A 26,767-nucleotide genomic window follows, 5' to 3' on the forward strand; every position below is an offset into this window, starting at 1 on the left:
TATTTTATTTCTTTGTTTGATTGTTTGTTTGTTTGTTGATTGATTGATTGATTGATTGAGGTTTTGGTTTAGTTTAATAACTGTAAATACCCTTCTGCTGAATTGTATTTTTAAAGGAATAATTCACCCAGAAATGTTCTTTCATAATTTACTCACCCTTATGTTGTTCTCACATGGCTTTCTTTATTCTTTCAAAACACAAAAAATATATAATATAAATAAATATCCATAATCTCCAAAAAACAAACAAACAAACACTTTCTGTTCCACTATAACAAAAGTGTCATAACAGCTTTTTGCTTTGTTATTTCACAACATCTTGACATCTTGGCTTAAATAAGTAGAAATGTCAATGAGATTTCAGAGCTGCAACCTGAGAGTAAATGATGACAGAAGTGTCATTTATCGGTGAACTGTCCCTTTAAACGTAAATGCTCTTGTTTTTTGCATGGCCTGCATGTACATACAGTATATATGACCCATTCTGACAAAATGAGACGGAATGAGCAAATTTTCAAAAATAAGTTATTTTTATTTTCATTCTCCATTAAAAGACATTCAAAATGATATATGACTTGTTGGAATCTGACAAAAAATGACTGAGGTACCTAGCAACGTTGCATATTTTCTTCCAAATATTTTTTTAATAATAATTACTATATTATTAATCACAATAGAGCTATTTTTAATTGTATCTTTGTTATTAAAAATAAGAACAAAGATGCAAAGAAACAGTAGTTGAAGAGCAGCGAGTGTGTTTGATTAACATCTATATTAAGACCTACTGTAATGCATGGATCAAATATAATGTTACACATCAAATCAACTAAACGTTCATGTAAGACATAACAGATTATGTTTGTGTGAATCTTGCCAAGACATAATTAGCAATAATGTACTTTAGGGAGATCGCGCTCTCGGAGAGGCGTGTCTTATGCAGATGTCAGTCAGCGCGATCGTTTTGTTTTCATCAGCATGGGTTTGAAAATCATATTTCAGTGGTTTGGACTCATGTCATCAAGAAGTCGATATGAAAACGTACAAATAAAGATCATTTTAGATGTTTAATTACTATTTGGAGCATTGGGATCGATAGAAGAGGGCTTAATGAACTCATTTTTGTGAAAACCTCAAATTCGACCAAAACTGATATTATTCACTTCTTTTGCCTGCAGCACAGAAGCAGTCATAAGCAGCAGGTATATTTGTAGCAATAGCCAACAATACATTGCATGGGTCAAAATTATACATTTTTCTTTTATGCCAAAAATCATTAGGATATTAAGATCATGTTCCATGAAGATATTTTGTAAATTTCCTACCATAAATATATCAAAACTTCATTTTTGATTAGTAATATGCATTGCCAAGAACTTCATCTGAACAACTTTAAAGTTTGTTCAATTTTTCTCATTTGAACAATTTTTCTCAATATTTCGATTTTTTGGCTCCCTCAGATTCCAGATTTTCAAATAGTTGTATCTCAGCCAAATATTGTCCTTTCATAACAAACAAATATTTATTCAGTTTTCAGATAATGTATAAAACTCAATTTCCAAAAATTGACCCTTATGACTGGTTTTGTGGTCCAGGGTCACGTATATGTGTGATGTTGATATGTTTGTGAGATCGTGGAGTTCTGGTGGCTGTGTTTGAGCGGAGGATTATTACTCATGAGTCGTGTGATCTGCTCTCAGAGCGGCGTGTGCTGTGCTGAGATGTCGTCTGTCCTGCAGTCGATCTGCTGCGGTGTGAATGAGTCTCAGACCTGTGCTCTGATGAACCTGCGGAGGACGCTGCTCTCTTCACGGGGTCACAGACCCGACGGCGCTCTGACGGCAGTGACCCGAGAGCTCAGCGCTCTCTCCAAGGTACTGCGCCTCCTCAGACACCGCACTCTCCATTCATATGTGTGAGAGCAGGTCCGTGAGCATGTTATGCATGTCATTTTATGCATATGAATGTACATATGCATGGGATTTTTGTCTTTTGCTGGGTACTAAAATTGAAGTTTGTAGTTGCCATGATTCTACCATAAAAAATAGAGCAACATTTTAAGTTTACAGATTGAACTTAAACTTACAGAATATAATGTAGCATGCAAGCAAGCTAGTTTCTTTATATAGCACATTTTATACACATTTCATACACAATTCAAAGTGCTTTACAAAAACGATTTGAAATAAAAAAAAATAAAAGTTGTGTTCTTGCAGCTCTCATGTTGCGTAGCTGATAAGTGTTTAATAAATTCTTCATGTTGAAGTTGATTCTGCATGCATCCAGTGCCTCATACACTTCATCAACTTAACGTAAACACAACAGCGTGTCGCTCGTTTATAGTCCTTCAGACTGCACATATTCATTTACATTTATTCTTTTAGCTTTTATCCAAAGTGACTTACGCAGCAATGTTCAGTCACAAGTGATCCAGGCTAGAACAGAGATGAAGCGGCTCATCTAGAGCAGTGTCTGTAGACGGAGCAGATTCACGCCTCATGTGTCTGATCACACTTTCAGGCCTTCAGTCACCTGACCATAAACCCAAACCACCTGAGGATTCTGGGAGAAATGCCACCCGACTTCAAGATCCTGCTGCTCCAGCACTCAGAGGACAGGTGGGATGGGCTCAACTCTATTATAGAAATATACATTCATGCATTTGGCAGATGCTTTTGTCCAAAGTGACTTAAACTATATTCAAGTTCATGCCTTTCCTGGGAATCGAACCCGTGACCTTGCTGTTGCTAGCACCATGCTCTACATGCTATTCTATTCTATTCAGCTTTTCTGTTCTACTTTATTCTAATCTCTGTTCTTTTGCATTTAATTTACTCTGTTCTACTCTGCTCTAAACTCTTTTCTATTCTGTTATGTTCTATTCTATTCTCATCTGGTCTGCTCAATTTGATTTCATTTGCTCTGTTCTGTTTTACTATTATATATTCTATTCTATTCTATTCTATTCTCTTCTGATATACTTTATTCCCATCTGCTCTGTTCTGTTAATTTTTTGCTCTGTTCTGTTTTACTATTTTCTATTCTGTTCTATTCTATTCTATTTTATTCTGGTCTGTTCTATTCTATTCGTTGCTACTTTATTCTTATCTGCTCTGTTCAGTTATATTTTATTTGCTCTGTTCTACTCAATAACACTCTGTTCTAATTGTTTCTATAATACATCACTGTGGCAGTTTATTGGGCTGTTTATTTTATTTTAAAATTATTATCCTGCTGTTCCAGTGTCACCCACTAGGGGTGTGTGTCTCTGTGTGTGTGTGTGTGTGTGAGTGAGGTCATGTGGTCAGACCTGTGATCAGTCATTGAGTGGATTCTCAGTGGCAGTAAAACTCTTTCTGATGCGACTAAATCTACTCATTCTGTCAGCACCATCTGTGCCCCCCACACACACACACACACTCACAGAGGAGCCGCAGCTGTGTGTAACTCACGTTTGTTCTTTCGTTGTGTAGTTCTGTGCTTTACGCCGGTCTTTATGAGAAGGTTAAAGCCGCAGAGACTCAGAAAGGAAAGAGTGTGACAGGTACGACTCACGTTTACATTTAATCTCCCTTTAGCACCAGTTTTCTTTATTTTATTTCCTTTCTTTTCAGACACAGATTTAGTTTTTGAGTGAATCTCATTAAAAAAAAACAGGTTTAGGTCACAATAATAATAAGGCAAATAGATGATAATTTGCATAAATAAAATAAAGCCTTTTTTTTAATGAACATAAGACTTTGGCTTTCTGTTCTCATGAACCATGGTTGTCTATTTTCATGACAATTATTTGACCTAGAATTATGACCTAGAAAAAGATGCAACTAAAAGTCACTGCACTGTTGCACCCAAAACATTTAATTAGCTCATCAAAACAGATCTGATGTTTTAAGGTACATGCTCTTCATCTTGTGGGTTTTTTTTTTGTTTTGTTTTTTTGCACTTTTCTATGATTTACACCACTGTTTAAAAGTTCAGGTTCAGTAAAATTTTTAATGTCTCTTCTGCTCAACAAAGCTACATTTATTTAATCAAATATACAGTAAAATGTTAAATATTTTTACAATTTAAAACAGCTGTTTTCTATGTGAATATGTGTTAAACTGTAATTTATTTCTGTGATGCGCAGCTGTATTTTCAGCATCATTACTGCAGTCTTCAGTGTCACATGATCTTCAGAAATCATTCTAATATGCTGATTTGCTGCTCAACAAACATTATTATTATTATCAATGTTGAAAACAGTTGTGCTATTTTTGTGAAAACCGTGATGCATTTTATTTTTCAAGATTCACAGATGAATAGAAAGTTCAAAACAACAGCATATATTTAAAATAATTTTTTTTCAAACAGCAGTGTATGTATATAACTGTATGTTGGTTGTGCACCTGTTATTTCAGCATTATGCATTCTGTGCGTGTGTTTTGGATGGGTTTGGTGACTCGTGTGTGTGTGTGTGTGTGTGTAGGTGGTCTGATCTGCTCTAAGGTGGTCAAGGCCTCCGTTCATCGCTCAGATCTGCTGCAGCTCCACAAACTCCTGCAAGAGTTCAAAGATCTGAACACACAGACGAGTCTGAACCGAGCACAAGTGAGACACGCCGACATAAATACAATGAAATACAATCTGCATCAATATCACAGCGGCCTCTTTCACTCTCTTTATAAAGGAAGATAAAGATGGAAAGCTGGATGATTGTTTCAGAGCTCTGCTTGAGGAAATGGAGAACTACCTCAATCCTGTTCTCTCACAGTTTGACTTTTCATGCTTTAGGTACCAAAACACACATGCACATCTGTTGTTTTACATATTAACATGTTTATCAGGTGTTTGTAGTGGTAACAAGTTAATGCATCTATAAATGTGGCTTTTGTTTGCACCAGTTTTAACGCAGGAACACGTCTCTCTCGTCTGGCTTCATCTTTTCTCTCATTTCCTCTTCTGTCTTATCACAGCGTTCGCTCTCCGTCCATCTCCACCACATCGGCTCGAGCCAAAGACAAGGACGAGAAAACTGCTGATAAACCTCTGCCGGGTACAAAACACACACGAACACCAAAACACCAACACACTCTGACCATACAAATATGATGAGTGATAGAATGGTGTATCAGAAATGTTTGTTGAGCAGCAAATCAGCATATTAGAGTGATTTCTGAAGATCATGTGACTGTGAAGACTGCAGTAATGATGCTGAAAATACAGCTGCGCATCACAGAAATAAATTACAGTTTAACACATATTCACACAGAAAACAGATATTTTAAATTGTAAAAATATTTAACATTTTTTACTGTTTTTATTGATTTTTTCATTTAATTAAATTTTTATCTTACTTAAACTTCAAACTTTTTTTAAACGCCATCGTATTTGATTTTTAGAAGAGGGTCAAAGAAGAGATGTCCGATTTTGGTGTCTACATCTAAATTTGTCTTAATTTATAAAAATATGCATAAAAAGCATGTTAAATGCAAGTAAAGTGTCTACTTTAATGTTTAAAAAAAAAATAAGTCAAAATATGGGTGAAATAATGTTCATCATCACTGAGTGTAACAGATATATTTATATAAAAATGAAACAACATACTTATTCTCACCTGCACTTATTAAAATACATATAAAGTGAACTTTTTGTTTTCTTTTTCTAAATTTTATTATATTTTTAATGATTAAAAACGTCTTGCTGACAAATGAGTAAAACCTAGTAGTTTGGTGGATAGTGACAAAGACTGATAAAGATTTAAAATGACTATCTGGATATAAATGTGACTGACAAGATTTTTAGTCATATGAACTATTGTTATACTGAATTAAACAAAAAAAAATTAAACAGCATATTCTATTCTAATTATGAAAAAAGTTATATTAAACTTTTATTATTTTGATGCTTGAAAACAGTGAGCGATCTCTCATGTTTGTTTTCTCTGGTCATCAGGTTTTGTTTTATTTTGCCAAAATGTCACTTCTAGATTGTCTCCCATATATTATCTGCATGTTCCTAACACAAGAAGCATATTGAAATGTGCACAGAAGAAGATGTTTGATATGGAGATCAAACCTGACATCTGAGATGCTTTAGGGCTGAAATATTGATCAGATTTACAGATCAAGCCCATCTTTAGCGTGTCTGCTGCTCTCATCAAAACATGGAAAAACGTAACCACTCGCAGTTCATCTTTAATCAATTCACTGCATCATTTATAGGCGTCTGTATGTGTGTGTTCTGCAGATGCTGGTGAGTCTGTGGTGATTCTCGCTGACCGGACGCTGTTGGAGTTTCCGTTAGAAGCGTTGAGCGTCCTGCAGGTGAACAGCATCGGCTCCGTCTCTCGAGATCTCTCTCTGCAGGTTCTTCACGCACGACTGCAGACGGATGAAGCAGGTGAGTTCGTATCTCCTCTGATGCTGCGATGGAGCCTGAAGATGGTGTCTGAGAGGCGTTTCAAACCCTGTATATAGGGATGCACCGGAATGAATGTTATTGGCCGAAGCCGAACAAAATGAAACACTGGGCCGAATACAGAACACGGTTTTTTTTTTTTTTTTTGGTAATTTTTGAGCCCCCCTTCTTGAATCAGGCATGTATTTTTTATTGTACAAATAAATGCAGCCTTGCTGAGCAGAACAGAATTCTTTTAAAACGTTAATAAAAAAAAAAAAATATTTCAGATCCCACAGATAATAATAAATGTATTAATAGAGCGGTTGTAATTATTTTATCATTATTATTGTCTTACTTTTTTCTTTTATTTTACAGAACAACAGTAAAATTACAATACTAACATTTATGAATGTTGATAGAACTTTTATTTTGGCGGAAACCCGCAGGAAGATCTCAGTGCTTCTTTTTGTTGACAGCAGCAGATTTATAAATGATTCTCATTAAGAATTTGGGAAGATGTTTGTTGCACGTATCATATTGTCACATGCCTTGTAAAAAATCATAAAAATGTAACTGAGCGTCTGACGAGTAACGCTGTTTCAGCGCAGATTCGGACTGAACTCTGGATAACGAGCTCGTGCAGCACTGTCTGAATACATGCAATCCGTGTGTTAGAAAACATGACATTCTGCAGTTTATTTAATTATCAGTTTAAGGGCATTTCATGATTTCAATCATCTGCTACAGGGTGACATGCCTGCCAAACATTCAGTGCATCCCTCCCTGTATAGTCTGATTCATGATCACAATCATGCAAAATCTCAAGTTCCTCCAGCAGAGAATGTGTCTGTAAGTCACTTTGGATAAAGATAAATGATTAGCTAATTATTAAATGTTCGAGGAAAAAACTATTATTTAATGCATTTACGTTCAACAAAGTATAAAACATTTCTGAGCGTAGTGTTTTTTCACATATGCATGGTAAAATTGTGTGCACACAAACATACAAAACCATCAAATAAGTATATAAATAATGCAGAATAAAAAGAGAATAATCCGTCATTGCCTTTGGCCCAATTTTAGATATGAAAGCACTGTTTTTTTGTTTTTTTTTGTTATCTGTTTCTTTGTTCACGTTAAATACTGGATATTTGCATGTGTGTTTTTAAGCTAAATTTACTTAGTTAATAATTTTTTACATACAATACTTTTGATTTATTTATTTTTATTACAGTAATTTATTAAAATGAATAAAAATAATAATGCATTTTGAAAAAATATATAAATGTAATGAAAATAAATATATAAATAAATAAATAAATTTCATAAACTCATTGATTAGTAAGAAAAAATTTAATAAGAAAAAAATGCTTTCAGCTGCCAATAAGAGTGCAGTGTTCTGAGCTTCGTTCAATGCTTTTTTGCATATTTAAATCCATTCTGCAGATCTTCCTCCAAAATCAGCACAGAAGATGCAAAAAACTCCACAGATTCCCTCTAGACCTGGTAATGACAAATCATACATCAACCAATCAAACACTCCACCGTATTCATGTTCATCCGAGTATATTTGACACGTCGCATCTGATTATATCTCACTCATTAATTAGTAAATCCATGAAAGTATGTAGTGTGTAATACATAACATTCACAAACACAAAATGACATAAATAGCATTATTTTTCTCAAATGTTTTGCTAGAAAAGTGTTTGAGCTGATATTTTGTGTCAAAAATACCATCATGAAATCATCTGTGGGACGTTTGGGGAAGTTCTGCTCATCACTGTCTGCTAAACAGTTTTCAGAAGTTTGTAAGTCCCTGAACGCAGTAAAGATAAAGAAGGAAAATGACGAGAGGCAGAAAGCTAAATACATCCAGAGGTATTTCTGTCGGAGTTTAATCAGTTTCATTCAGGAAATGCTCTGTCAGGATTTATGACTGTAATCTCGTTAAAATTCAAATGTGCCGTTGCATTCGGGACACGTTTTACATTTTATTTGCGTAATTAATTGATTCATTTTTAACTCGTGCTCGGCTTCTGCGTGTAAATTGACAAATTAAAAACTAAACGGGCCGACACTCGAAGGCTTTCTGAGCGCTTCACCCGTCGAGGGCTGATATCTCCATACGCCGCTGACGGGATTAAAGGAAAGCTGTGAGACGTGCCAATAAACTCTGTGTTTCTCTCTTCTGAAGTACATCAGAACACTTCACAAACTAAACATTTGGCAAAACTAGTACAAACTAGACACTTAATTCAGCCATTTATCTGGAGCAGGATCTTTACTTTCCGCTGTTGCAGCTGTTCAAAATAAGCTGCTCTCGCGTTGGATCGAATCTTGAAAATGGGTCGTTGAAAAGAAAGAAGGATTCTGAAATTGGATCGCATAATGCAGTCTTGGTTTTGATCTGGATTAAACCTGCAGTACGTGTTGCTCAAACATTTCTGTTAGGATTGGGATCAATTTGATTCAGAAAAGCAGAATTTAGCAAGGATTTCAGAAATAAAATGTTTAAAATTTAAAATTGGGAAAATATTATAACATTTGTATCAGTGTGTGTGCATGTGTGTGTGTATGTATATATATATATATATTCGTGATTAATGGCATCCAAAATAAAAGTTTTTGTTTACCTAATGTGTGTGTACACTGTGTATATTTATTATGTATATATAAATACACACACATGCAGTATATATTTTGAAAATATTTCCATGTATGTATTTATATGCATATCATTTATATAATATATAAATATTTTAAATGTATAAACTTAACATATTTTTCATATATAATATATACATGCATGTGTGTGTATTTATGTATACATAATAAATATACATAGTAAACATACAGGTGCTGGTCATATAATTAGAATATCATCAAAAAGTTGATTTATTTCACTAATTCCATTCAAAAAGTGAAACTTGTATATTATATTCATTCATTACACACAGACTGATATATTTCAAATGTTTATTTCTTTTAATTTTGATGATTAGAGCTTACAGCTCATGAAAGTCAAAAATCAGTATCTCAAAATATTAGAATATTACTTAAGACCAATACAAAGAAAGGATTTTTAGAAATCTTGGCCAACTGAAAAGTATGAAAATGAAAAGTATGAGCATGTACAGCACTCAATACTTAGTTGGGGCTCCTTTTGCCTGAATTACTGCAGCAATGCGGCGTGGCATGGAGTCGATCAGTCTGTGGCACTGCTCAGGTGTTATGAGAGCCCAGGTTGCTCTGATAGTGGCCTTCAGCTCATCTGCATTGTTGGGTCTGGTGTCTCTCATCTTCCTCTTGACAATACCCCACAGATTCTCTCTGGTTCAGGTCAGGCTAGTTTGCTGGCCAATCAAGCACAGTAACACTATGGTCATTGAACCAGCTTTTGTACCTTTGGCAGTGTGGGCAGGTGCCAAGTCCTGCTGGAAAATGAAATCAGCATCTCCATAAAGCTTGTCAGCAGAAGGAAGCATGAAGTGCTCTAAAATTTCCTGGTAGATGGCTGCGTTGACTGTGGACTTAAGAAAACACAGTGGACCAACACCAGCAGATGACATGGCAGCCCAAATCATCACTGACTGTGGAAACTTCACACTGGACTTCAAGCAACATGGATTCTGTGCCTCTCACTCTTCCTTCAGACTCTGGGACCTTGATTTCCAAATGAAATGTAAAATTTACTTTCATCTGAAAAGAGGACTTTGGACCACTGAGCAACAGTCAGTTCTTTTCTCCACAGCCCAGTTAAGATGCTTCTGACGTTGTCTCTGGTTCAGAAGTGGCTTGGTAGCCCTTTTCCTGAAGACGTCTGAGCGTGGTGACTCTTGATGCACTGACTCCAGCTTCAGTTCTCTCCTTGTGAAGCTCTCACAAGTGTTTGAATCGGCTTTGCTTGACTGTATTCTCAAGCTTGTGGTCATCCCTGTTGCTTGTGCACCTTTTCCTACCCGAATTCTTCCTTCCAGTCAACTTTGCATTTAATATGCTTTGATACAGCACTCTGTAAACAGCCACACCTTTCAGTAATGACCTTCTGTGACTTACCCTCTTTGTGGAGGTGTCAATGTTCGTCTTCTGGATCATTGCCAAGTCAGCAGTCTTCCCCATTATTGTGGTTTCAAAGAACAAGAGATACCCAGAATTTATACTGTAGGGATGGTCATTTATTCAAACTCAAATGTAAATATTCTAATATTTTGAGATACTGATTTTGGGATTTTCCTTAGTTGTCAGTTATAATCATCAAAATTAAAAGAAATAAACATTTGAAATATATCAGTCTGTGTGTAATGAATGAATATAATATACAAGTTTCACTTTTTGAATGGAATTAGTGAAATAAATCAACTTTTTGATGATATTCTAATTATATGACCAGCACCTGTATTATGTAAACAAAACTTTTATTTTGGATGGGATTAATCGCGCTTAATCGTTTGACAGCACTAATATATATATATATATATATATATATATATATATATATATATATACTGTGTGTGTATATATATATATATATATATATATATATATATATATATATATAAATTTTCAATTAAATAAAGATTTTGACCCCATAAAATAGTCCCTCAAACAGATGTCAATATCAAACAAAAATTATATATTTAATTTTAACTGTCATTTATCCATTTATATTAATTAAACCAGTCAAACGTGGTTTATAAAATCGCATCCCTTAGTAATAATGTATATTTATGTATAATGTATTTTTATTTAGATTTTTTATATTTTGTGTATTTTCTATTTGTTGTTGGTCAGATGAAATTGAAAATGAAAAGGAAATCACATTTAGAGCACTGGAAATCTGGAAATGTTTGTATGTTTGAAAAAAAAAAAAACAGCACAAAAAAAGGTGGATTACCTGAACCTGCATTAAAAAACAAGGGATTTCCAAATCCAGATCATTCAAACACATTTAGACTCAAACATGTTAAAGAAGAGAACAGAAAGTGACGAGAAAGAAACAGTAAGAGTGATATTGAGGGCAGTTCTGGTCTGAGATGAATCTGTGTGGGTCTTCAGCTCAACATGACTGATGTGCCTCGCGGGACGCGTTTATCATCTGCTTCACCGTCCGACAGGCAAACAATACACTCACAACACCTCAGACCTGTCACGCCGTTATCACACATCTCTCACATATACAGTGTCCGAGGCAGAAATCAAGCTGAAAATAGCCACACACAGAATAATTAGGCCACGCTCTACAAGTAGGTCCTCATATATAGAGCAGCAGGAGCCTCACGGGTTGAGAAACGGGCCGAGACACAGAAGGTCGTGGATTGATCCCCGGTGGCAGCAGTTCCACCGCTGTGCCTTTAGGAGGCTGAGTTCACACCAGTCCATTGTCTGGGGCTTGCATTAAATTGCATTTAATTCTTACTGTTACAGTGTCCTGAATGTCCGTCGCTACTGAAACAGAAATCCTGCTCCTTCACTGGAAGCAGTGCCATTTCTATTTGCTATTTATGTTTTAGTGATTTTATTTATATTTATATATTTTAAAATAGTTTCTTTATAAATTTATTATAAATATTTATTTTTTAAACAGTTCTTAGAATTTTATGACAGCACGTGGTATTAACTAAAGCTTAAAACCATAAAAACATTTACAACTAAAACTCAAAAATGAATGAAACTAATGTATACATTTTAAAAAATGAAACTAAAATGAAAATGGAAAATAAAAACAGAACTGATTGAAAATATTAATAAAACAGTGATGCTAAACACTTCCCTTCAGAATTCCTTAATAAATTCCTTAAGACAAAATGTGCTTTTCATTACTCTTATAGTCTATGATTGCAATTATTTATTTATCTATTTTTGTTTACATTGATCAAGCAACACCTTGTATGGAAAAATAAATCAGAAAAGTTGTTTATTTCGTTTATAAATCATATAAATAAAATAATAAAAGTAATGTTTTGCATAATATCTAAATTAATACTTTAGTAAAATGTTTAAAAATCTTAAAAAAATTATATTAACTGTGTGTGGCTATATTAATAACTGCATCTGCTCTTTGAAAAAAAAAAGTATATATATATAATTACATTTTTTCAAAGAGCAGATGCAGTTATTTGTACAAATAGTATATAATTTACTCAAATGTAAAAAGTTTATTAAAAATTAAACATTCTGAAAGCTTTGATGGAGATCCCATAATTTAATGTGGCTTTACAGTATTAACAATAAATACATAAATGCATCATATTTTTAAATAAGATGGTTTCATTGTAAATATGATGATTACCTCAAAGGTGGAAACCTAACTTAATAAATGATATTAGCCATCTGAATCTAACCATGTCAACAACAGGAAAAGTCAGACAGATATTTATTACGTCTTTAACAGCAAGTGTTTTTGTGCCAACACACATTGTAATTAAAATTAAATATCAATATCCTGAACGATTCTCTTTCAGAACATGTTTTACGCTGTGACTCGGGATGTTTTGGGGTTGATGTTGAAGATCAGTGCAGTGATTAATAACAGCCTTTGCAAATATTATTAGCATGAAATACTCCACAAACCTGTTTGAAGCATGAGCTCACGAGCGGTTTATGTGATGTTAGGAAGATCAGCGTTATTTCTCAAGGCGTCACAGTAATGATGTTTCTTCGCTAGCACACTTTCTACGACTCTGATGCTGAGCATTATAGGTTCTGGACATCTGTGAAAAGGATTTGAATATTTAATGTGAATGTTAACTTCAGCCTTTAACATTTATCTCTTTCTTTGAATAATTATGCCCCACTTCTTCAGACCTCGGCACTAAAATGCCATATGCAAATGACTGCACTTGTGTTTTTCAGTGTGATTTTTTTATTTATTTATTTATTTTTTTTACAGCCATTTTTCAGGGTGTATAATATCAGTCCACTCACACTTTAGTGTGTTCATGCTTATATGAAAGCGAAAAGACACATTATCATACGGGACGGTCATTAGCATAATCTGAACATTCATATTTTAGCGCTATGTCAGGAAGATATAGAGCCACGCTGTACTTACTAAAGGAGCTATTTGTTATTTTGCGACATTTTGCATAAAACGTTGAGCGTACAATGAGGAAATTCAATATTATACTAATCCTATTCATGCTGTTAGCTAAGTTTATTTTCCTCGTTGTTTATAACTGGCACAAACGCAGCATGCTTTTCAAGCACTTTTCTTCTCTTGTCCTTTTATGAGGTTTTGTGCATTATATTTTCCGTCTTCACCAGTCATTGTGTATCTGTTGTTCTCGATTTATCTTTTCATTCTTCCTCTGTGATTGTAGTCTTTGGAGGTTTTGAAAGTGTTCATAACACTTTTGCTGACATGTGCATCCATCAGGTTTGTAGAAATGTGTCTCTGCATCAGTGTCTCAGCAATGGATGCTCTGCAGTGAATGGGTGCCGTCAGAATGAGAGTCTGATAAAAACATCACAATAATACACAGCACTCCAGTCCATCAGTTAACATCTGGAGAAGACAAAAGTGTTAAAGTTTAGAGCTGTTTTGGACTGTTTTAAACGCTGCTTGATCTGCAGATTTCTCTCCTGATTCACACCAGAACACTTCTTCACTGCAGGAAGAGTTATTATGGATTATAGACTCGTATTTTAGGTAAAAACGTCTTAATGCTGGATTTGTCTCAGCTTTTGTCTTCTCCAGATGTTAACTGATGGACTGGAGTGCTGTGGATTATTGTGATGGTTTTATCAGACTCTCATTCTGACGGCACCCATTCACTGCAGAGCATCCATTGCTGAGACACTGATGCAGAGACACATTTCTACAAACATGATGAAGAAACAAACTCATCCTGATCTCAGATGAACTGAGAATGAGCACATTTTGATTCTTGGGTGAACTTTTCCTGAAATAAAATATGTTTGTCTGTAATTTGTTTCACATGTTTTCAAATGAATCGTAGCAGAACATTTTCTGATTGCATGTTGGCTTTAATACGCCCTGATTGAAATGATCAAGCACTCTGAGTTAACGGTTTACATGTCTGAGTTTAAAGAAATTCACATTTTAATGTGATTGTTTTTACTGCAAAACTGAGATGTGTTTCCGTGACTTCTGCTGGAGGTCGTTAAACTCACATTACTGAAGTACAAGCGAACACGGTCATCGACATTAAATGTCACTGGCCTTTTTATTCAGAGTATGGCACGCCGCTTGTTTTCCTCAGACACTCATTTCTTGTTTTAATAATCTTTCTCGTTGGTGACAGTTGAAAGTGACAATAAAAAGGAGGCCAAAGGTGGCAAAGGAGTCAAGGGGAAAGGCGATCAAAGCCGAGGCATCAAAGCGGTGAGTCTCTAAATGAGTCTGGCGGACGCTGATAGAAATGCAATATTGCTTTAGTGGCCTTCACACGTTCAGATGTTTAATTTCTCCATCCTTCCCTTTTAACTGGCCTCTTTGGGTCAATTATATAATGTGTTTTCTCTGAGGACGCCATCTGACATTCTCATCTTCAGTTTCTCCTCCTAAGTTCGCATAAAGTAACCTTTAAGGATGCACTTTCTTCTGCAGGTGCCGGTCAATCGTGTGCTGCCGCCAAACGCCGTCCCAGTGGACACACACAGGTTCAGATGTATCCTTCGCTTTAAACTGCCTTTATTTTCCATCTCACAGGCGTCTGTGATGTGTGTGAAATGTCAGCGCAGTCATTCGGCTGCTGCATTGCATTTCGGCTCGCTTTAATGCATTAGCTGCTTGCAAAGTGACTGAACACGGCTGATAGTTTGGAGAAATGTGTTCTTAACGCAGGCTTTAAGATGTAGTTGATGCTCAGGAGGAAGATGATGGAAAGCAGGCTGGTGAGTGGAAGTAGTTTTAGTGATATTTCTGAGTAAGTGTGAATATTTAATTTTAAAAAAATGCATTCAAATATTATGAAGACTAAAGATGCACTGATGAATTATTCACAATAAAAAAATAAAAATAAAAATGAATACTTTTATTCATCAAGGATAAAGGCATTCGTAATGTTACAAAAGATTTCTATTTTGAAATAAATGCTGTTCTTTACTACTTTCTGTGAATCCTGAAAAATACAATGTATCACAGTTTCCACAAAAATATTGCGCAGCACAACTGTTTTCAACATTGATAATAATAATAATGTTTGTTGAGCAGCAAATCAGCATATTAGAATGATTTCTGAAGATCACGTGACACTGAAGACTGGAGTAATGATGCTGAAAATACAGCTGCGCATCACAGAAATAAATTACAGTTTAACAGATATTCACACAGAAAACAGCTATTTTATATTGTAAAAATATTTCATAATTTTTACTGTATTTTCATTAAAGAAATGCAGCCTTGGTGAGCAGAAACATTAAAAAACTTACCAACCCCAGACTTTTCTGCTCTTCAGTGGCCTGTTGCATAAATCGCTTTTACTGAATCATCTAATTTTGTTCTGTAAGGCCAATCATAACCTTTTTAATCAGATGCAAAAACCTCAAATTGATCTAATTTGAGACATTTTTGAGATAAGACATTTGAGATTTTTTTGATCATTTGAATGTTTTCAAAGCTCTCGTAACTCATTCATTTTCATGCGTATTCAGACATGGTGTGTTTATCACTATTTTGATGTTACTGTATGGAAGAAAATCACTTTTTCACAAAAATTGTTCACAAAATCTCAAAGTGGTCTGATTTGACATGAGGGCAAGTAAATGTGTCCCTGCAGCACAGAAGCAGTCATAAGCAGCACAGGTATATTTGTAGCAATAGCCAACAATACATTGTATGGGTCAAAATTATCTATTTTTCTTTTATGTCAAAAATCATTAGGATATTAAGTAAAAATCATGTTGCATGAAGATATTTTCTAAATTTATCAAATATAAATATATCAAAACTTAATTTTTGATTAGTAATATGCATTACTAAGATTTGCATTGATTTTCTCAATATTTAGATTTTTTTGCACCCTCAGATTCCAGATTTTCAAATAGTTGCATCTCAGCCAAATATTAACCTATCCTAACAAACCATACATCAATGGAAAGATTATTTATTCAGCTTTCAGATGATGCATACATCTCAATTTCGAAAAAAAATGTACCCTTATAACTGGTTTTGTGGTCCAGGGTCACAAATGCTGACACAGTTGATCTGTATGTTGAAGTAACCTGGTTTGTTCAGATTGCAGCAGCCCAGCAGAGATCATGAGGAAGACCCTCGACACGTACGCATCGCAATTTACACCTCTGTGGGAAGGATTCATCAGCCACGAGCGCAAACACAGGTCTGAATCCTGACTCAGGCCTGTGAAACAGATATTTATAGGAGCTGGTTTATGTCTTGAGTATTAATGTATGAAAGTGATGCTCTTCTCTCAGTCTCGCAGATCTGGAGCAGATGCTGATGTCCTGCAGCGCTTTTATTTACTCTGGCACGGAGAACTTCTTCTCCTGCGTCCCACCTGCCAAGATGGCCTCCCTCAACCTGTCTGGTACCAGTGTGATTTCAGCTTCATTCATATACAAGTGTTGTTTTTGTTAATATTTTGAATTCGATTTTATTTTTATTTTCTGTTTTCTTGTTAGTTTTAGTTGACGTTTTAGTAATTTTGTTGTGTGTTTTTGTCATTTTTATGTCTGTATAGTTTTTAGTTTATTTAGTTTTCATTATTTTGGTACTTTGATTTAAACTAAACAAATGAGAAATGTTGCTTTGGCAACTAGCTGAAATAAAATACTTTTTTTTTTTTTCGTATTTTATTTTACACCGGCCTGCGTCATATCTACTGAATGAAATCCAATACTTGTTTCTGACTAATTTTGATCTGCTGATTCCAAAAATAGCATCTGTTTTGCTCAAGTATGTCACACTTTCTCACTAAATATGATGCATTTCATAGCATTTTTGCTTTTGACAGCACTTTTGTGGGTTGAAGTAGTCTTGAATTTTCTCTAAATCAGCAGAAAAACACCACAAACACATGATTCCTGTCTGAATCTGAGCCAGATTACAATTATTTGATCAGTTCTCAGCCCTTTTTCACATGCATGACATTATTTGATGTCTAATTCTGAATAATGGCCAGAGACAGAAAAAAAATGCAAACATTTGTGTTTTTAAAGAAAATGCATGATTTCTGCTTCATCTGTGGGTGTTGCAGCCAAACAGAAAATCACAGATATTGTGAAAAAAGCTTATTGTGCGAGGTTATTTGACATTGAAAGAAGTATTTAAATGCATTTTTCCACTTTTTTGCAAATTTTTAAGTTAATTGATACATTCTGAAAACTAGTTTGTCATTAAAGCAAACCCTTTGATACTTATTTTTGTTGTGCTGATAAGTGCATTAAAATTGGATAAATGTACATCCTTATTTTGTGAAAGAAAAAAACTATATATATATATATATATATATATATATATATATATATATATATATTTTTTTTTTACTTTATTTATTTTTGAATTCAGCATCATCAAAATATGTAATATTACGGCGTTTTTTTTTTTTTTTTTCAAGACACAGGTCAAATAATTTTAAAAAATTAGATTTTGATTCAAATGCAAGATAACATTGAATTGAATATGGAACACAATGAGGTCATTTGACACCAATTTGGCATGCTACAGTTTGAAACGTTTGTTGTTGCATAATGTTTTGTTTCACATACTAGTTTTTCTTTTTTATTCTGCACTATAGTATTGCACTCTCAGCATTTTTGAGTCATCGGGCTGTTAAAACCAGTGCTTCTGAAACACATATTGCAGCATTGGGTTGATAAATGAAAAGAGCGTCCACTTCTTGTTGTGCAAATCATGCCAGGCACAGAAACTTAGTGGGAAATACAATGTGATCCAAACAGATTTAGGAAGCTCCCGCAGATCTGTCCTGCCGCTTCACATGTTTGCTTTATTTAACTTCCTCTTTGTTCTCAGCAGCACGTGTTGCCATGAACTGTATGCAGTCATTTTAGAACAATAAATGTTTGATTTCTTCCTGATATTTCTCTGATCAGTGCGGCTGTACACGAGCGCGATGCTTTGAAGATCTGCTTTTACATGCCGCTCTGGTCTCTCACCGCTCGCCGCTTCAAAAGCAGCCGGTCGAAGAGCGTTTTCAAAGCTTCTTTCATGTCTTCAGATTTGGCTACTATACTCATATTCTCACATAAATTGAGATAAAATTCAGATCAATATGATTTATCGGTTTTCAGCATCACAGAGAAAGTATTCTGATGAAGGATGAGCTGTATCCCATCAGTCATTTGTCTCACAGACCCACTCAGATCAGTGACACCGCTTCATTATCTTCATCTTTACTGTACATTATGATTCCGGATCTCTTTAGCATAAAAGCAATAGTTCACTCAAAAATGAAAATGAGCTGGAAATATGCTCATCCTCAGTTCATCTGAGATCAGGATGAGTGTGTTTGTAGAAATGTGTCTCTGCATCAGTGTCTCAGCAATGGATGCTCTGCAGTGAATGGGTGCCGTCAGAATGAGAGTCTGATAAAAACATCACAATAATCCACAGCACTCCAGTCCATCAGTTAACATCTGGAGAAGACAAAAGTGTTAAAGTTTAGAGCTGTTTTGGACTGTTTTAAACGCTGCTTGATCTGCAGATTTCTCTCCTGATTCAGACCAGAACACTTCTTCACTGGAGGAAGAGTTATTATGGATTATAGACTCGTATTTTAGGTAAAAACGTCTTAATGCTGGATGTGTCTCAGCTTTTGTCTTCTCCAGATGTTAACTGATGGACTGGAGTGGTGTGGATTATTGTGATGTTTTTATCAGACTCTCATTCTGACGGCACCCATTCACTGCAGAGCATCCATTGCTGAGACACTGATGCAGAGACACATTTCTACAAACCTGATGAAGAAACAAACTCATCCTGATCTCAGATGAACTGAGAATGAGCATATTTACATTCATATTTTCATCAGTTTTTTATTTTGGCTGAACTATTCCTTTAAGGTCTGAGCAGGATCAATAATTAGAAGATGAACCAAACATGTGCAGAATTACACATTTGACGTGTTCACAGCAGAAACCCCAGTGATTCCCTCACGTGCGGAGCACCTCTGCTCATAAATCTCACGCTCTGTTCATTATTACGTGCGTGATATAGGCGTGTGAGTTTATTGTCTTATCAACCTTTACAGCTGTTCATTCATCGTGTTTTTCCATCCATCATCAGTGTTCTTGTTGCAGCTCAGCTGTTGGTGTGATGTTGTTATTAGAGGTTTTGATTGGGTTTGTTGTCTTGTTAGAATCGAACATGACTTACATATTGATATCTGAACATATATATTACATATTGTTATGCAAATTTTGAGATATTGCATAAAACCGTCTCACGCGATTGCATTTAATTTGCATGGAAATATAGCTAATGAAAACATCAACAGACCTGATGATGATGAGTTTGGGTGAAGCAGCGCGATGGTGATGAAGATCAGCATTCAGAATCCATAACTCTCTATTTTATGAATATTCATGATGCAGTTCTTTGAAAATAAGCTTGTTTCTCATGCTGTAAATCATTCAGCTCGTTTGATTCGTAGCAGCAGGTTCAATCTGACCGCTTTAACAGCCCTCTTCATGGCTTTTAGGATCTGTAATGCTACAGTATTTACACAAAAAGAGCCGTTTCTTCTTCGTTTAAAGGAAACTTAAAGCATCTGAAGTGATGTGGTTCCTCATAAATGACTGAACTCACTGCAGTATTATAGTGTTTCTCACGTGAAGCCTAAGAAAGACAAAAATTACAAAAATGTGGGTAAATCAGGCCATTTTTAAGTCATTTGGAGAATAAACATTTTTTTTTTTAATTACTTAAATTTTTAAACGACTTAAAATTAGTTTGTTTTAACCCATACTTGTTTGTGCCGTTTTTACAATACAATTGTTTGTTTGTTTTTCAGAGTCCATGGATGCCTAGAATTAGCTACATATGGCATAGATAAACATTTAATAAATAAAACATCACCCCTAATGTTTAATTAACATTGCAAATAATAATAAACAATTACAAATAAGTTGCACTAAAAGACAGCTAAAATTTGAGGATATAAATTTAGCAACTAACCAGGATTAATACGTTCTTGGAAAACCTGGATAGCCTCTGATTTCTAGAGCTGGAAAGAAGTCATGGGAAATAATACCATTTTAAAACAGCAAGAGCATTTTTATAAAGAGTATATTTATTCCAAAATATTTTATCTTGTAGAAACTGTGAGTAAAGATATTTTTAATTTTTAATCCTGATTGAGTAAATCAGAAACAACTGGAAAAGTCAATGAAAAATTCATTGAGCTCTTAAACTTCTGAACTCTTAATGCACAGAAGCATCTGCAGAGTAAAACTGTGAACGTTGTGGAGGAGCGGACCTTTGTTGTGTATATTGTTGTGTACAATGACGTCTGACACATACAAGAACTACACAGAGATGAGATGGAGGTGATTCCTTCAGAGCCTTCTGTGAGTTTCTGCGCATGATAAATCCGCATCTGGATCCACCGTGAGACGCTGAGCGTGCATGCAGGCCGTTTCTGGATCACTGAGAGGAACAGCAGGCGTCCGCAGGGAACTGATTCATTCGCCGCTTTAATCCGCTCAGCACACAACAGACGGCCGTTCTGTCCACTGAACAACTCATTCTTGCACTAATGACTGTTTAGAGCCGTTCCTCAGTGTTTCAGATCAATCACAGCTGTGCTTTTACTCCACGCCGAGTGTTGCTTTGTCGTGTACTAATGCTCTTAAACTATGCTGTTTTATTATTCTGCTTTATTTCATTGTTCTCTCTGTGTTGGTTTTTCCGCAGGATGTCAGATGGTTTTTCTCTTTGAACGCGGTCAGAACAGAGTCAGCGTCCAGAAGAGGTGAAACACAAAACATTAAACCATAACTCTCTATTAGCATGGCGTACTTTTGAATGCATTAGTCTTCATGGTTTTAATGATGCTTGTTGCATTACTGAATTTATACCGTGCAGTCATTTACTGATGACCAGAAGGCTTCTCATGGATTTTGCCTTTATTGATCTTGATTTGTACTTTATTGATCTCTTGAGGGTGATTGAGGCCACTGCTTGTGTTTGCTTTTACTAATTCAATACCAAATTTGTCATTGCAGATGGTATTATCAGTAATATTAGATATAACGAAAAGCAAAACCATTAAAATATTAATTGAAATAAAAAAATGAGTATATATTAAACTTGAATTTATTTTATTTCTGCTAGTTGCTGTCAGCTTTTCTCATTTTCATTTAGTTTAACTTGATGTACTAAAATAACTAAACTAAAATGTAAAAAAAGTAATAAAATTATGAATAATAACGAATAAATAATTAATAAATAATGACGAATAAAAAATGACAGATAACAAAAATAAAAATGAAAAATATAAAAATATAAATAATTGAAACTATTAATACAAAATATTAAAATTACACTGGTAAGAATATAGTTTTATTTTTAGATTTTATATTTTATATTTTTCCATGTTATATTTTCCTTTTTTATTTTATTTTAATTTTAGTGTTTTTGTCATTTTTATTATAGCTATTTAATATATCTGTATAGTTTTTATAGTTATTTTTATAGCTATATTTATAGTTATATTCTTTATAGTTTAAAACAGCAAGAGTTAATGTTTAAACTAGATAAAAATGAGAAAAGCTGCAGTTACACTTTATTTTAAGGTGTCCTTGTTACAGTGTAATTATACATATAAGTACTGAGTAATATTAATTACCTACATGTACCTATATGCTTAGTGTTAGGATTAGGGTTTGTATTATTTATTGTTATTATAATATTAAGTACATGTAACGTGTAACAAGGACAGCGGCAACTAACCTCAAATATAATGTTTTATATACAGTATTGTTATGCATTTCAGTTAACATTAATTTTATTTCAATTAACTAAAATGTTTTCTGGTTTTAGTTTTAGTATAATGACCCTGAATAAACTGCTTCAGTGCTCTTTACTCGGGCCGGATTCACCATATGTGCATTTGCACCAAATCCAGATCAAGCATAGGCAGATTAATGCAGCAAATGTGACAAATACATATTTCTGTTAGAGGTTTATCTTTGTTAACTGTTAGCAGAACATTAGCATATAGATGAGCTCCGAGATAATCGACATCAAGCTAAAGACACAAACATAGAGTCTGCAGCGTCTCCAGTGTCACAGATAAACTTACAATAGATTAGTGGACTAAAAATAGTCAAGAATCTGAAGAATTTCTAGTTTTATGTCTTTTTATGGTGTTTTCTGTGTTTAAATGAAAGAATCTTCTTATATATGCAACTTTGCATAAAAATATGATCAACTCTTGCTTTCCGAAGGAATCGAACCCATTACCTTGCAGAACTCCAGGAAGACAAAAAACTCTTTTTCATCCTCATCTCTTGGCTTTATGGGAATGTTTTGTCATTTTTCTTCAGACGGCGGAGTCGGGCTTCAGACGGTCCGCTGGGCTCGGCGTATCTCTTCAGTCTCAGCGGGGTTCGTTCTGTCCTGCTCAACCAGTGGCACAGCAGCGCCGCAGCAAACGCACAGAACATGCGCTCGCTCGTGGACAGTGAGTCCATCACACACTTACACGCATGCATTCATCCAAAAACTAATTACACTGCGTTCATGCATTCACTGGGAATCCAACCCACAACCTGACGTCACTTTCTAATGTTTGATCTACAGGAACGTCTTTTACTAGCTCGGAAGAACATTGAGATACTATTACAGATGTTGTTGTGTTTTTGTTTTGTTTTTTGTTTTTTTTATTAGTTTTTTAAATGTGTATATAGTTTTTATGGTAACACTTTATTTTGATAGTCTACTTTAGAGATTCTACTAACAGTAAGTAACTTTGAAACTACGTCAACTAGCAGTCATTGGAGTATTAGTAGACTGTCTGCTTAATATCTTCTAACACTTTATTTTGATGGGTCCACAACATACAACATACTGACTATCAGAAACTTTACAAGTATATGTCAACTTATTCTACTAACCCTAAACCTACCCTACTGAGAGTTAGTAGACATGTAGTTACAAAGTTACTTATAGTTAGTAGAATGTCTAAAGTGGACTATTAAAATAAAGTGTAACCATTTTTATTAATTTTTCATTTCAGGTTTAGTTAAGTTAAACTAAATGAAAATGAGAAATGTTGCCTTGGCAACTAGCTTTAATAAAATATGTTTTTAATATTTAATATCCTTTAATATTTCACTTAATGTTTATTTTATTTCAAGTGCATTTCTCATTTTAATTAAGTTTTACTAAAATAACTAAAGCTAAAACTGAAATAAAAATGTATAAAATTGATATAGACATATATATTGACAATATATTACTTATATATTGACAAAACTAGATAAAACACTTAAAAACATAAACATTAAACAAATACGAATAACACAACAAAAAACAAAATGACTAAAACTAACAAAAAAATCTAATGAAAACTGAAAATGCAATAATTAACTATAATGCTATTTCAATTTATAAAATTTATATAGACTTCTATATTGATAATATATTGCTTATATATTGACAAAATAGATAAAACATCTAAAGACATACAAAAAAATACACTTAACACAATAACAACAACAAAAAACAAAATTACTAAAACTAACAAACAAAAATCAAATAAAAACGGAAAAAGTCAAAATAAAAACAGATTCAAAATATTAATAAAAATACTATAATAGTATCTCAATTTTTTCAGTGTTAGTAAAGGACATTACTGTATCTCAAACAAAACAAATAAAATAGTTTTTCAATATTTTATTTTAACTAACGTTTATATTAAGTGTGGGGGGGGGGAACCTACACTTTTAGTTTCAGTTCTAGTTAGTATAATAACTGGGGTTATATTGAACACTTACAGACACGTGATGTGTGTTTGACCGCTCTAGATCTTCTGAGAGCAGGACTGACGTCAGGACGAGCCGCTCACGTTTTACGGACAGAAAACACAGAAGTCATTGGAAACTCGTCCGGCCCGACAGGTCTTGTGTGTTCGTTTGCTTTATTTCTGCAGCATGTGCACATTTGACTGAGTTTATGCAACCAAATAACCACAGAATAATAAGTGATGAAGGCCTGTTGTGGTTTATCTTCTCTCACAGCAGACGAGAGTTCAGCTGTAAATGTGGAAGACGTCCAGAGAAAAACTCCTTCTGCATTCAACTTTGTTATTTATGGACTTCCTAATTTAGTGGTTACATGAACATCTGGAGATGTCTGAGAGATTTAAAGAGCAGTTTCACTGAAATAAAGCTCATTTACTAATGCTGTCTTTCGGAAATTAAACATTGTCTGTTCTTCTACTTCACTTTTAGTGTTCAAAGTTAATGCTTAAAGACTGTTATATTCATCTTTGTTATGTTCAAATATTGATAATCCAAAACCTTCAGTAATAAATGAAATTCAAGTCCAAACATGAGCATCATTTTACTTTTTCCTCTAATATATCTGTATATATATTGATATCTCGTTGTATCAGAAGCTGTTTTGTGTTGTTTGTGTATTTTTTCTCTTATATCATATCTATTGGACAGCCTTTTGTGTCTCTGTAACTGCATGGAAACCAAATGCAGAAACACTTTGTGATCGGTGAAGAATCAGGAAAGCCAGAAAAGACCAGGATAAACCAGGACTCTGAACAAAGAAATGGTCTTTGCGTCATTGTGTAAACACATGCAGATCTGCTCTTCAGAATCAGGTAAGGTTTGACGTATAACAGAAATCCCCAAATAATCAAGCTAATAATATCTGCAATTAATGCAAACTATGAATTATTCTGAGTTTCTTAATAATTAGTTTCTCAATCCAGTGCAATAAGAACATTATCCATAATCCAGCACATTTAAAAGCAAAGCATGTTGACCAAAGTGTTTTCCAGTAAAAACAACACATAAAATAAAATAACCAAAACTAAAGCAACAAGAATATAGAAACAACATGACAAACACAAAACCATCAGATATGCACCAACTAGCTCACATCAAATGCCGGGCAAGTAAATGCCTTCTTAGAAGTGTTTTAAAATGACCTAGTGATGTTCAACATCTAATTTCCAGTGGCAGGTCATTCCATAGGCAAGGTGCCGCCACCGAAAAGGCACGGTCTCCTTTGGACTTTAGGCGGGATTTAGGGACCTTAAATAAAATTTTGAGATGACCTCAATGGCCATGTCGTAGTATAAACTTGGATCATGTCCGAAATATATTCAGGAGCTAGACCATGCAAGGCTTTAAAAACATACAATAAATCCTTAAAATGAACACTAAAATTAACCGGCAGCCAGTGCAACGAAGCTAGCACTGGGCAAACACTGACGTGTTTCTTGGTCCCAGTCAGCAATCTGGTTGCTGCGTTTTGTAATAGTTGAAGACGGTTCAACAGAACAGCTGGAATCCCCAAATACATTGAATTACAGTAATTCAGTCTTGATAAAATAAGTGCATGTATAACATGCTTCAAATCGTCAAACAACAAAAAATATATTTTTGCAATATTTCTTAACTGAAAAAATCCCGCTTTTACCACAGAGTTCACTTGCTTATCAAATTTAAGCTCCGAATCGAAGACCACTCCCAGGTTTCTTACTTGTTTATGCAGATTAGAGGCAGTAGGAACCAAACCGGTTAGCATATGTGAGGACGGTATAATAGAGCCAAATATTAAGCATTCAGTTTTAGCCTCATTTAACTGTAAAAAATTCTGTGCCATCCATGACTTAATCTCATGGTAGCAAGTCTTCAGTTCACCTAACTCATCACTATCACCCGCATTCAGTGGAAGATAAAGTTGTACATCATCTGCATAAAGATGGTAAGCAACATTGTATTTCCAGCAGATAAAACCAAGCGGAAGCATATATAAAGAAAATAAAATGGGCCCCAAAATTGATCCCTGAGGAACCCCACAAAAGTAAGCTACAGAATCAGAAACGTAATTACCCAACTGGACTACAGAACTTCTATCCTTTAAATAAGAGCAAAACCATTTAAGAATATTTCCCCCGAATGCCAACCCATTGACTTTATCGATTTAAAAGGATGTCATGATCAGTCGTGTCAAATGCTGCTGTAAGGTCAAGAAGAATCAGAATGGCACCATTTCCCGAATCGGCAGTGAGTCATTGTGTACTTTTAAAAGATATGCTCTGTACTATATTTTGATCTAAAAACAGATTGAAATTTATCCAAAACTGAATTTTTATTTAAAAACGAGATGAGCTGATGATAAACAGTTTTCTCTAGTATTTTGGATAAAAAAGGGAGCGTAGAAATGGGGCGATAGTTATTTAAATCTAAAGGATCCAGT

At 34.5% G+C, this 26,767-nt stretch overlaps 1 protein-coding gene across 5 annotated transcripts in view; it reads left to right on the plus strand.

Moving 5' to 3' along the window:
• The window catches only part of LOC131552649 (cilia- and flagella-associated protein 46-like), an 85,977-nt gene extending 61,107 nt beyond the window's left edge, over nt 1-24,870 (plus strand). For 3 of the 5 annotated variants that reach the window (XM_058796554.1, XM_058796557.1, XM_058796555.1), the window contains exons 44-59: nt 1,698-1,871; nt 2,518-2,615; nt 3,471-3,541; nt 4,466-4,587; nt 4,667-4,770; nt 4,953-5,032; nt 6,226-6,378; nt 14,646-14,725; nt 14,951-15,011; nt 15,196-15,237; nt 16,580-16,682; nt 16,777-16,889; nt 21,236-21,293; nt 22,870-23,006; nt 24,352-24,453; nt 24,565-24,870. In XM_058796554.1, coding sequence (XP_058652537.1) covers nt 1,698-1,871; nt 2,518-2,615; nt 3,471-3,541; nt 4,466-4,587; nt 4,667-4,770; nt 4,953-5,032; nt 6,226-6,378; nt 14,646-14,725; nt 14,951-15,011; nt 15,196-15,237; nt 16,580-16,682; nt 16,777-16,889; nt 21,236-21,293; nt 22,870-23,006; nt 24,352-24,453; nt 24,565-24,665 — 1,599 coding nt within the window. In that variant the 3' untranslated portion in view covers nt 24,666-24,870. The remainder of the gene's footprint in view (nt 1-1,697; nt 1,872-2,517; nt 2,616-3,470; nt 3,542-4,465; nt 4,588-4,666; nt 4,771-4,952; nt 5,033-6,225; nt 6,379-14,645; nt 14,726-14,950; nt 15,012-15,195; nt 15,238-16,579; nt 16,683-16,776; nt 16,890-21,235; nt 21,294-22,869; nt 23,007-24,351; nt 24,454-24,564) is intronic. The other 2 variants (XM_058796556.1, XM_058796559.1) reach the window with 2 other exon arrangements.
• Nucleotides 24,871-26,767: the final 1,897 nt, after the last annotated feature.

This window comes from Onychostoma macrolepis, chromosome 13 (assembly GCF_012432095.1).
Source record: "Onychostoma macrolepis isolate SWU-2019 chromosome 13, ASM1243209v1, whole genome shotgun sequence".
Classification (NCBI taxonomy): domain Eukaryota; kingdom Metazoa; phylum Chordata; class Actinopteri; order Cypriniformes; family Cyprinidae; genus Onychostoma; species Onychostoma macrolepis.